This window comes from Crassostrea angulata, chromosome 8 (genome assembly GCF_025612915.1).
Source record: "Crassostrea angulata isolate pt1a10 chromosome 8, ASM2561291v2, whole genome shotgun sequence".
Lineage (NCBI taxonomy): Eukaryota > Metazoa > Mollusca > Bivalvia > Ostreida > Ostreidae > Magallana > Magallana angulata.
Window position 1 is genome coordinate 53,589,262 of NC_069118.1, and position 14,081 is coordinate 53,603,342.

Genomic DNA, 14,081 nt, shown 5'->3' on the forward strand with positions numbered 1-14,081 from the left:
CTACACCTCTGCACGATACTATACAGCAGTACACAAGGTCACCTAGAGACAATGTGCATGCTATTATATAATACTATTACCTAGCCAGACCGTTTACAACAATACCTTACACATCATTACTTATACTAATTAGTATACTAATCACATAGAGACATCGTGTATATCATTCAATATTAGTTTGACTGATTGAAGATGATGTTACCAGTGCACATGTACACTGTGCAGAGCATTTCCTCGACATACTGAACTAACATTACTACTACCTTTACAGACATTACGCATTATTACCCAGACAGACTGTTTTCAAAATGTATTTATATTGAAATAAATCGATAAACTAGTCTCAATATTCAGTTCTCAATGTTACTGATCCCTTGCACCTTTACTCTTCCAAGAACATTTCTCTTTTAGTTGACTAAATTCTGTCGTAACTTATTGTCCACATTACTCGTTATAAGCAAAATAAAAATTTTTTTTTACAAACACACAATCCTCGATGACCTGTGAAAGCAAATAAACTAACAAACAATGGCAGATGATGTTAACACAAAGATTTGATTTCATTCGTCGATTATTAATGTAAAATTTCAAACAGTTTGACCGTGAACTACATGTGCCCTTTCGAAATTCAATATTCCTCACGTCTTTTCTTGAAAAATGTACCTCCCGGATTTATTTGTCATTCATAGGAAAGCATGCGTTTATTAGAAAGTAAGATTCAAAGGACACATCTTTGTAAATTACAAGTCAATTTTCTTTTCAAATTTAATATTCTCCATTCCAGGTCAGATACTCATTATAGACATGAACGTAAAAAAAATTAATGCAGGAAAATTTTGCACTGAATGAATTATGCAGACAATTTGAAAAGCTGTTTAAATGTCCTATCTTTTCTATGCTACCTTGAATTTAAATAACCATTTTCTATTAACAGTCAGGTGTAACCACAACCTTCTATTTTTCTCCTTCTTTTCTATCTCTCTTTACTACACGGCAATAGTAAGCAACCTTACCTGCATATTATGATTATGCACAATACTAAATAAACAGACTGTTCACAACAAAATCTTAAACATTAATATCTGCATATTATGATTGTACACAATATTACCTAGACAGACTGTCCACAACAAAGTCTTACACAACATTACTTTAATATTATGATTGTACACAATATTCAATGTATATAGTGATTGTATACAGTGTTACCCAAAAAGACTGTCCACAACAAAATCTCGCACAATATTTGAATGCAAAATAGGAACTTTCTAACAGGTCCGAGCGCAGAAAGTCATCTAACATTTTTCATCCTTTTACGTCATTCCCCCACCGCTTAAAGAAAACGTATGTAAATTAACAAAAAAATGCAGACGACTGAGACTGAAATAATTACTTCAACAAAGGTACTAGTATATATGGCCCGGTATCTAAAATATTTTAGAAAATTTTTCAATTGTGTACAGATATTTTTAATTTTTTGGCAGGAGATCTTAATTTATTTCTACAAAATACATTAAATAGGAATAAAGAAGATATTTTAAAGATATTTTAAAGAATGATATTTAGTAAATGTGCATTTATTTGTCATTTCTGAAACAATAATACCTGCATATTATGATTGTACACAATATTACCTAGACTGACTGTTCAAAACAAAATTTTACACAAAACTACCTGCATATTATGAATGTACACAATATTCCCTGAACAGTCTTTTCACAACTAAATCTTGTACAATATTACTAGCATATTATGGTTGTACACAATATTCCCTGTATATTATGATTGTACACGATATTATCCAGACAGACTGTTTACAGCAAATTGTCGCACAACATTACCTGCATATAATGATTGTACACAATATTACCCAGCCAGACTGTCAACAAAATCTAACACAACATATTATGCATATTATGATTGTACACAATATCGCCTAAACAGAAAGTTCACAACAAAGTCTCACACATATATCATCCATTTTATGATTGTACACAATATTAACCAGCCAGACTGCCCATAACAAAATCTTACATAACATACATTTGTAGCATGAATAATCTGATTATACACAATATTACCTTAATGTACAGTTCACAAGAAATCTTATACAACATCACCTGCTGTTATGACTGTACACAATATAACCCATATTGTCCACAAATAAACCTTACACAACATCACCTGAATACTATTATTGTACTTAATATTACTCAGACTGTCCACATCAACGCTACATGCATATTATGTACACAGACTGTCCAAGGCTATTATTTCAAGTGCTCCTAAGAACATTCTATTTTTGCTGATATATCAATTATTTATTAATTTCAATTCTATCATTTATATACATGTATTGATAAAATATACGTATTATTTATTAAGTAATCTGCTAGCTATATAGTACTGTTTATGTCTTTTTTTGTTAATGCATTGAACAAAGTCAGGAACCAATTTTCATTTTATAATGGGGAAAATTCGTGTTTCAGCTGCATCACGAATCCCATCTGGTAAAATATAGTTAATTTCTTTCACCTTTTGCTATTGGCATAATGCCAAATTGGATGCAAAATAGGAACTTTCTAACAGGTCCAAGCTCGAAAGTCATCTAATATTCTTCATCCTTTTACGTCATTCCCCCACTGCTTCATGTTAATGTAAATTAACAAGTAAAATGATTTTTTCCACTAAATAAAACAATATATCTATCGCATCTTCTTGTACGTTATGCAATAAACAAAACTTTTCTTTACTCGTAGCAGACAACTGAGACACCTGAAAAATTTACTTCAACAAAGGTATATATGGCCCGTTATCTAAAATATCTTATAGACTTTTTCATTTGTATACAGATGTTTTTAATTTTTTGGCAGGGAATCTTATTCTTTATTTCCATAACACATTAAATAGGGATAAAGAAGATATTTTAAACAACGATATTTAGTAAACGTGCATACTTTGTTCCAAATGCGTGAAATTTACATTTTACAATAGCAACCAATCGTTTTCATTTTGTCAGTTACCGATTTTTCTTTGAGTACCTTCTTGATAGCTAAAATAATTTCACAATTCGCAAGATCAGTTTTAAGAAGTTAGCATTAGCTATTTGTGCTGATATTTGTGATTTGGATTAATAAATAAAAGAAATGGAATTTGTTTCGGAGTCAATATTTGTATCAATGCACTTACTGTTCTAGATCACTCTATATCTTCTTTTCTAAAGCCAAATATACCAAAACTTCAGTTTCTGAGGCCTTAAAATGCAAAATAGAATGAGATGGACTGTAATTAATTTTCATTTTTTAAATCAATATATTATAAAAATTATACATCTCTGAATGAAAGTGAAAAAATACACTTATCTTTATAATTTAAAGTTAACTGCCTGTATTGTATCTTATTGTAACACTTGACGCATTACCAATGGTTATGTATACTAGGCAAATGAATGTCGTTTGTGACACTGTCCATCTATTAGATTAGATTATTGATTAGAAAGGGTGGATCTTAGTTAATTAAAAGGATGTGTATATGAATAAAACTAATTGAGGGGACAAGACCCGTTGAAATATATCGTGACATTGTTTATCGCCAAAATCTAATCATTTAAGAAATAAACTTCACAAACGAGAGGTTCAGATGAAAACCAATATGAAAGATTAAGCGATTTCATACCAGGTAAAAACATTAGTTTATAATGGAGAAGGCCATCTTGATTTCATATATTTAAAAAAAGATGCATATATATGAGCGCATTGAGATACATGTGTTCCTTTCAACAATAGATTGGTTCCGATAAAATACTGTGACCAGGAAAAATGTTCCTAATTGCGCTTCTGTATTTATAAGGCCTTATAATGTGGGGCGGAGCTTAAAGTCTTTGTTAAAATTAATATAAACAATGTACATTTATCATGAATAAAGATGCATATATTTTAAATAGTGGTTTTGAATAGGACAAACATATATATTACTGATTAACTGACACATTTTACAGGAATAAAAACTCATAAAACTGATAAAAGGGAAATAACTCAAACAAAGACGACTGATTCTTTTTACATTTTAAGGTATTGGTGAACAAAACGGCAGCTTTTATATTAAGAATTTTCGAGGTTTTATTTTTTTTATTTATAGAAAGATTTAAATTATCAAGTAATCGACAAATATAACTAATTTTCAGTTGATGTCCTAGGACTTCAAGGATGATATATACTTTTAGTTTTTGAAAAAAATACTTCCATGTCATATGTATTTCGATTTCTTTACCATGATGTATAATTTTGGCATTTTCAGACCCTGTTAGTAAAAATAGCAATAAAGTAAGTACTAACTCATTAAACGTACAATCCCAAAGTTAATGTGGACATCATGACCTTTGATTAGGATGTTTGTAATCTTAAATTATCATAAAGTAGTAATCAAAATTTTGGTACTTTGGGGTGTTTCTTCAACATTTTGTAAATTATTTGTCATGCATACTACTGACAAGTCAAGTAATCATGGTGCAATTAGCATGAATTCTGCAACGTCAGGAGCGAAATAAAAATGTGCAAGAATTGAATTTTAACGTATGTTGATTATATTTTCATCTACCAAAAAAAATATAGAATACATATTATTGTCGCTGAAACAACGTAAACAACAAAACGTTTGGGGAAAAGTTTTTTTTACTCAATTTTTATCATTCCATTAAAAGCTTCTAAATAATCCTTCACATAAAATTGGTTGGGCTAAGTAGGAAAAGTGTGTGGATTATGCCCAGGTTCGTTAAGGCTTGTCATGCTTTTAATTGCATTTTTGTACGCTATACAAAACCTATCTAAGATGCAATACTCCGTGCAGTTGCTCAATGTTCATTTAAGATTAATAATAGGAAATAAGATTAAAAATTGAACAGTAATTATAAATAATAAAAGATATTGATTTTGGAGTGTTTTTAATTTTTCAAATTGTTATATTTACTGTGCTCCCAAACATTCTTATCTGCGATATCATTACAACAATATTTGTCATAAAATGAATACAAACTTCAAAATTAAATCAAAATATCAATATAAATTGCTGTAGGTGCAAGCAAATTCGTTTTTGAAATACAACATTGCCAATTTATCATAATAAGAATATTTATTAGCAGTGTCTACATTTTTTAAACGTCACATGTACTTCGACTTCAGATTTTGAATAGTTGAAGTAACCATGGTAGCCTTACTTTATGAAAATGTTCAATCAATGTAACGTCCTGATCGACAATAATTAGAATTGATGTATTTATACTCACTTTTAATGGATAATGGAAGATGGGTTCAGAGAAAAATGTAATACCAAATATCGGTTATTTCCGCGATGATCTATTTTTGGTTTTTTTTTTCGAAATAGATTTTACACCGCAAAATTTTCAATGTGCATAGTTTATATCCGGTATTGTTTGCAACAAAGACTTTTTAAATCGGAACAAATGACTGACACAAATATAAAAAAGTAGCTCTTTTTGACACGCGAAAAATCCACGATATAACAGAAAAATGCTTTACGGGCTATGAAAGTAGCAATCAATGCAGAATAACAAGCTATTGGCGAAATTTATATTTTATTGCAATGCTCACTTTTTTACTTATCCACATTAAACAGAAAAGAAATCATTTCATCGTTTAATTGCTGTCTGATTTAGCTTTTGATAATGCAAAATTTCTTTTTAGTGGTACATGAATTTCCAACTATAATATAATGTAACTGTACTTTTTATAATCAGGGTAACTTTCAACCTCTCAGAAAAAAAAATGTATATTAAGGGAAATGAATTTCTCTAAATCTGTAAATCCTTTTGTAATAAATTTTTGCTGCGGTCAATTTTGTTATTATTTCAATAAACTTATGGTCTTGATATGCTTTAGAGGACCCACATGTTGCACACATAAGTATATCACATTGTTCACAGAAAAGTTCACAGAACTTTGATGAATAAATAGATTTTGTCATTAGGAGTTGAACCCCTTCTTTTAAAATGGCAACACTTTGTGTTCTTTGAGCTGATCTGAGAGATGTTTTCCCACACAGGTTTTACACAGATGTAAGTGACAAATATTACTGTTGAAAGGGGGTCTAGGGTCTAACAGAGTTGACACCATATTCCATCCTGGGCCCAACGCTGGTACATGCTCAGAAACTTTCATGGGATTTTAAGAGAATTCTGAAAAAAAGACTAATTGATCATTTTGTTTAGTTATAGATTATCCATTTACTTTCATACAACTTAATTGCATGAATTGTGATATCTTGTAGGTCCATGTAAACACCTTCTTTATCAATGTTTTATGCGTTTTCTTATTTAAAGAACGATATATGACATGAGTTAAAATTGGCCCCCATAATTCCCCATTTTTTAAAGTGTTAAAAAGTTTTAAAGAGGGCCATTTTAGGCCCTTATCATATATAGTCCTTTCATATTTCTAAAGCTTAAATACGCTTTATCTTTATCACCAGTTACGATTTCTGAAATGGTCCTAGCTGTTGGCATGCTTGGTTATTACGTGATAAACTTATGCACTTTATTGCATCGCCTTACAACTTCCGAAAGTAAAGTAGTTTAATAATCGCCTGACCTAGCATTTTCTTATTCTGATGTCGATTATCTATATACCGAAATTTAACACATATATTTTTCTTCATAAAGTTACCTTATTTTGATAATTTAACCACAGTTTGAGTACATTCGTGGTTTAGAATCTTTACAAAATTAAAAAGGGATTATTCCTTAATCTTAAAATGAAGTTGACTATATATGTCCTTTTTATTTTCAGTCTTCTTTTGATTTCCATTTATAATTCACTGTGCGTTCGAGCTATCTATTTCCTTCTAGCTGTTTATAAGTTCGTTCTCGAATTCTTTTTAAAAATAAAGTCAGAGTAACACTCGAAACAATTTGAATTACGCATTTTTACAGACCCTTAATTAGATGAGAATCACTTTTTTGCCATATCTTTAGCTAGCTGCCCCTTCTCCTGATGATTGAAACAATGTTTTCTGCTTTCCGTATTGTATTTTTTACTTAAATGTCCATATGTAGCTTTTAAATTAAAACTGAAGTTCTGTATTTAATTTTACATTGTGATCAGTGTATTATCAACGATAAATAATGATTTGAGAACATTGACATAGGATGAATTATCTGGGCATGTCTTGCTATCCACGGAAATCTTGTACTGTATATAAAAGATTTAGTCTATCATTATTATTCACATTAAGTTTTACTGGGGTTGGGGGAGGGATTTCAAAAATTCAAGCTCTGTCCCTTTTGTTTTTCATTTCATTTTCACCAGTTTTATGTTATCATCTTTAATTGGTACCATGGGTATATTGGGAGTCCATTAAAGATACACCAGAACCGTTAGCTATCTATATTATACATAGATATACTTAATGCTTTCTGTTTTCTTTACAAATAGCCTTACAATACTTCTTTAAAAACACAGGTGTACATACAGCTGATGAAAGGTGTTATTCATATCTAAATTGTCAGCTTTAGAATCTTTACAAATTAAAAAGTGATTCCTTAATCTTAAAATGAACTTGACTAGTCATTGTGCGTTCTAACTATCTATTACCTTCTAGTTGTTTATAAGTTCGTTCTCGAGTTTTTATTTTTAAATAAAGTCAGAGTATCACTCGTAACAATTTCCGTCTTGTATTTTTGACTTTTATGTCCATATGTAGCTTTTAAATTTAAACTGAAGTCCTGTATTTAAATTAACATTGCGATCAGTGCATTATCAACGATAAATAATGATTTGACAACATTGACATAAGATGAAATATCTGGGCATGTCTTGCTATCCACGGAAATCTTGTACTATATATAAAAGATTTAGTCAATCATTATTATTCACATTAAGTTCTGCGGGGGTTGGGGGTGGGAAGGTAAAAAATTCAAGCATTGATGCTTTTGTTTTCATTTTCATTTTCACCAGTTTTATGTTATTATCTGTCATAGGCACCCATGGGTACATTAAAGATACACCAGAACCGTTGGTTATTAATAGCATACAGAGAGAAACTATCATTTGTGTCCTTAATGCTTTCTGTTTTCTTCACAAAAACCAGCCTTACAACACCTTTTAAAAAAATTCTGATGTACATACAGCTGATGAAAGGTGTTATATATATCTAAATTTTCAGCTTTATTATCTCATTGAAATAGACATCGTTAGAATGGACATTTTACAGCGTTGTGCATTCATATATAGAACCACACATAATGGTATGTTGTGATACTAAACAGCTTAAGGAAATATTAAAAGAAAGTAAGTTTCAGAAAGCATTGATATTTTAGGTTTTATGGCTCTTGTAGCGTTGGATAGACTCTCCTCTGAATTCAGCTTTCCTTTATTTTCTTATTTAAATACCAATATTCAAAAACGTTTAAAATACCATTTCGAGATCACCGGTTATTTTTTTTTAAATAAATACACCTCTACCACCAAAAATTGCGTTAACACTGTTAAATCTTCCTTGTCGTGTTGGCCTTTGCTCATAAGAGGATTAGTTTCCGCCGTTTGCTTCTTATCCTAACAACTTCCGAAAGTTAATTAGTTTTGTAACCGTCATACATAGCCTGCTCTACTTCTACTTATAATATTGTATTAAATATGTATGCTGCTATCAGTTAATTTTTTCTCGTTTACTGATTTATCCATATATGCTTAATATATGAGTGGCCCTCTCAGTCTCAAAATTAATTTTTTATCAGTGTTCTTTAAATTTTCTTATTATTGATATATCAGTGTGCGTTTGAATTATATACTATCTTTAAGTATATCTAAAAGTTTTTTTTTGAGCTTCTTTCTAAACAGTTTCAGTAACACACACAACAGCTGAAACCACACACTTAATACCGTCTGAAATTTGTTGACAAATTTTCTGAGCTGTTTTACTTTCCACACACGTCCTGAAGGTAAAATCACAACGTTTTCTGCTTACGGTCTTGCATTTGTAAATTTAACATTATTAGTAATTCGTTTTTAATCATAAAATAGTTTGACTACATTTACAACACAAAACATAACTATGTATATTTATCTATCATCTATCTATCTATCTATCTATCTATCTATCTATCTATCTATCTATCTATCTATCTATCTATCTACGAACATTTTGTTGTATAGATTTATATAAGTGTTTAAGACGGTCAAGTCCTAAAATGAAACTAACATGCTTTTTTTAATCGGTTTCATTAAATTCCAATTAATAATTAAGTGTATGTGCCTACTATCTATTACTGTTGAAAATGTTGATCAGTTTGTTCTCGAGCATTCTCAATGCCAAAATTTTTTTTTTTGCTTGTCAAAATTTTTTGGATGAGTCTGCCCCCCCCCCACTTTCAAAAACGATGCTACGTGCCTGTAAAAAGAGTAAGTTTCAGAAAGGATAGATATATAAGGTTTTAGGGCTCTTGTAGTTTCGGATCGACATTCTTCTGAATTCAGCTTTCCTTTTTTCTTATTTAAATACCAATATTCTAAAACGTTTAAAATACTATTTCGTGATCACTAGTTAAATTTGCTAAATAAATACACCTCCATCATCACAAATTGCGTTTACACTGTTTAATCTTCCTTGTCTTGTTGGCCTTTGATCATAATTAGCGCCGTTTGCCTCTTATCCTAACAACTTCCGAAAGTTAAGTAGTTTGATAACCGTCAGAGCTAGCCTCATCTGCTTTTACTTATAAAAATGTATTAAATATGTATGATGCTATCAGTGAATTTTTTGTTGTTTACTGATTTATCCATATATGTTTTAAAGTTTAATATATTAAACGCCCCTTTCAGTCTCAAAATGAATTTTTTTTTATCAGTGTTCTTTAATTTTTTTATCATTAATACTTCAGTGTGCGTTTAAATTATATACTATATTTTAGCATATCTAAAAGTTTGTTTTTGAGCTTCTTTCTAAACAGTTAAGTAAGACAAACGACAGTTGAAATCACACACTTATTACCGTTCAAAATTTTGCTCAGTTTGACTTTCCGCACACCCCCTGAAGATAAAAAACACACGACGTTTTCGCTTACGGTCTTGTATTTATAATTTAACATTATGATTAATTCGTTTTTAATCATTAAATATTTTGACTACATTTACTACACAAAATATAACTGTGTATATCTATCTATCATCTATCCATCCATCTATCTATCTATCTATCTATCTATCTATCTATCTATCTATCTATCTATCTATCTATCTATCTATCTACGAACATTTTGTTGTATAGATTTATATAAGTGTTTAAGACGGTCAAGTCCTAAATAGACTTACATGCTTTTTTTATCGGTTTCATTAAATTCCAATTAATAGTTAAGTGTATGTGCCTACTATCTATTACTGTTTAAAATGTTTATCAGTTCGTTCTCGAGCATTCTATAAAATTACTTTAACATAGCAATAAAATGCATTATGGGCTAAAAAGGTAGCAATCAATGCAAAAATAAATAGGTAAATAACAAGCTGTCGGTATGATATATATTTTGCAATGCTAACTGTCTTCATACCCACATGAAATAAAGAGCTTAATAGTGTAGCTGATGCCTGGTAATCATTTGATAATAAAAACATTTCTTTTTTATTGTAGATAGTTTTCCAAGCTATAAATAAATGTACCCTCATACATATATATATGTATATAGTTTGAAGAACTTTTTACCTAGAAATACAAGAACCTATGCTATTGATATAGTCAGAAACACTTCATAATACATGTTGTTTTACATTTTTATTTCATATATACAAATAAACAGAATATCTATATGTAACATGTCCATTTTATACATAATACTCAGTTTGATGACATGTAGTGCTGAATTCTTTAAGCAACCACATTTAGTCTTCTAAAAGTCACATCCAAGATATAAATAAAGTCTATTGACACATCATGAGTGAACACAGTCATATAGTTTTTTTTTAATATATAAGATGTAAAACATTCACTTCGAATACGTTATTTCTTAATGTTCAGCACATGTCACTTGAAGCATTTTATTTAAATGCTATGTAATATAGCAAACCTTTATCATAAAACTTATAAATCTGTAATATTTAATTTTTCAGACTAATATTCCTCTTAAATAATAAACCAGAAGAGTTTGAGCATAATGAACACAGTCTGTTTATACGTAATATTGTATTTTCTTCACTTTACCTGTTCTCTTCTCAGCTACAAACAGGTTGTCTCTGGTGTCTATACATAAATCGTATGCAGTGTATAAATCACAGTTGTCAATGTAGCGGAGGAACTGTCCGTCCTGATCCAGGATGTGGATACAGTAGTTGTTACCGTCTGCTGTCAGGATCCGACATTGGCTGTCTGTAGTGATTCCGATAGGATCAAATGATTTCTTAGTAGTAGAATGAGGACCGGTATATGTAAATCGAAGTTTTCCGGCCTGATTGACCACCACTACTGCACAGGCTCCATTGTCTGACACACAGATATCTAGGTTCCTGTTTTCGCTGATATATTTTGTGTCGTAACCAGATGAATAGAGAGGTTGTCCTTTATCATCGAACTGAATACTTTGTTTCTTTTTAGAGCCAGAATATCGCACATCTTTTGTTGGTTTATCATCACCACACTCCATGATAACCAGGAGGTCACCAGAGGAGGTACTACAGATATTGAGAGGTATCCACCTCTGAAGTCTGATCAATGTCTTTACCTTTTCATTCTTAACAATGTTTACAGTTTTCTCATCGTAATCAGTATAAACTAGATCCCCACTTCTTTTCACTGCTATGTCCCATGGATCGTTCCCTGACTTGGTTTGGACTGACTTCTTTCTTTCTCCCCGGAGGTTGTAGAGTCTCATCATTTTGTCAGCACCACACGTCCATATATCTTCATCGTTCAGACAAGATACACTGCGTAGACTTAATGATCCATATTCTGTGTTTATGTGTGTGATGATCCGTGGTACATCAATGATCGGTCCGTCCGGGGGAAAGGACTCAGCACCAGGAGATTCCATGGTGTAGCCATGTTCTTCTGTTTTGATAGATGCCACTGACAGAGAACCAAACTGTTGATAAAGCTGTTCTTTGTTGATCTTCTGAGGGGTAAAACTTGGTAAGGACACTATGAGTCTAGGAGATAATCTTCTGAATTTATCATTTCTGGATTCGTAGGCAGAGACACGGCTGACATCACTGGAGTCCAGTAACGTCTTCAGTTCGGCAATCGTCTGTGTGATTTCAGAAATGTTGTGTTTAATTTCATCTTCCTGTTGATTTAGGACAGCCAGGTGTTTGGTGTCCATTTCCTCCACGTTAGATTTCATGTTTCTGATAATGGTGTTTATTTCTCTGTGCAACTCTTCTCCATGTTTGTCGATTTCTGTTGTCAATTTCTGTGAGTTTTCATTCAGAGCAGATTTATGGACTGGGATAATGGATGCAATCTTTTGATATTTAGGATAAATCGATTTCTCTAGTTCTTGTAAATCTTTTTGAATGATTTCTTTCTTATTGTTAATGTCTTTAGTGATTTCAATAAATTTATGGCCGCTGTGTTCTTCAGAGGAAGCACATGCTGCACAAATAGGAATGTTACATTGTTCACAGTGAAGATCACATAATTTTGTGGAATGTTTTTGACATTTAGGAGAAGAACCCCTCATTTCAAATGGCACCACTTTGTGTTCTTTGGATGGATCAGAGAGATGTTCCCCCACGCAGGCTTTACATAGATGTATGTGACAAATGTCACAGTACATAGGGGGAACCGGGGTCTCACAGAGATGGCATCGCAACACGTCCTGGGCCCAACGCTCGTCCATGCTCACATACGTTGATGGGATTTAAATAGAATTCTAGAAGGAAAAATTGATCAGCTAGTTCAGTTATAAGTTTTCAATTAATTTTATTGAAACATAGTTGTATGAATTGTATTATCTTACAAGTCCATATGAACAGTTTGTCCTACTTATAACGTAATCTATGAATTTTTCTACTAATTTTTAGTTTCTTGAAAAAACAGATAAAATACTATTTCTTAATCACTAAATACTTATTTCAAAACAAACCTTAATTATCCAAAATGGCGATTACGATGCTTCATCTTCCTGGTCTTGTTGGCCTATGATCATTACGTTAAAAAACTTCTAACCTTTGCCTCATCCTCTCACAGTTTCCTAAAGTGAAGTAGTTTAATTGCTGCTTTAAATATCCTTCTCTTATTCTAGTATCAAATTTCCGTGTTCCAAGTTCATAACAATGTGTAATTTTTTGTTTCTTATTTTATAGTTTTACTACACTATGAGCATATTGTAGTTATTCTAAGGTTTACGCCACATTTCTAATCTGAAAATGAATTATTATACAATTATCTTAAACGTCCTTTTCAAATGTCAGTGTGCGTTCCTACAATGTTATACCTTCTGGCATTTTTATATGTTTGGTCTCCTTCCTATATAAAAAAGACACATCTGGAACAGCTTGAACCACGTTCTTATTATTGACCGTTTAGATCGAGAGTAAAATGCTTCCAAAAGCTTCATTTACCCATCCCTCGGATATGAATATGTTTTTCCTGCTCTCTGAAAATTGAGTATTTTATATGATAAAAAGATCAATGAATACCCGTCTTCCCATTAAATAAATATCAATTCTTTACGAGTCATCTACTAATTATAGCAGGTATAAATTTCTTCCGGTTAATCAAAGTTATCAGTGCAGGAATATACACAATTGAAATGAATGTGTCGTCTTTAACAACATGTAAGGATATTTTGAATCTCAAAATGGAAGAAATCAAAAGGAATCTTAAATCCGAAAACTTAACAGGTATTCCTTTTAAAGGAATGATCGGCATGTAACGTCATTGGTCACAGCTCTGTTGATGTAAGCTTTTTTAGTAGGCGAATTGTACTTCCGATTAATATCATTTCGCGTATGTATAAAAAAAAAATAATTTAAAGCATTATGTAGGTAACTGTATGAATATCTATCACTTTCAAGGCAAACGCATTAAAATTAAGGTTTTAGTCATCTGCATGTTATTAAAGATTTACACGAGGCTGTCATTAC

General features: G+C 31.3%; 1 protein-coding gene across 1 annotated transcript; it reads right to left on the reverse strand.

The window, feature by feature from the left end:
- Positions 1-10,766: 10,766 nt before the first annotated feature.
- Positions 10,767-13,875, reverse strand: LOC128159471 (E3 ubiquitin-protein ligase TRIM71-like). The gene is made up of 2 exons (XM_052822588.1): positions 13,079-13,875; positions 10,767-12,865 (listed from the first exon to the last, which is right to left on the reverse strand). Exon 2 carries the CDS (start codon positions 12,830-12,832, stop codon positions 11,168-11,170), a length of 1,665 nt encoding a protein of 554 aa, XP_052678548.1. The 5' UTR covers positions 12,833-12,865; positions 13,079-13,875; the 3' UTR covers positions 10,767-11,167.
- Positions 13,876-14,081: the final 206 nt, after the last annotated feature.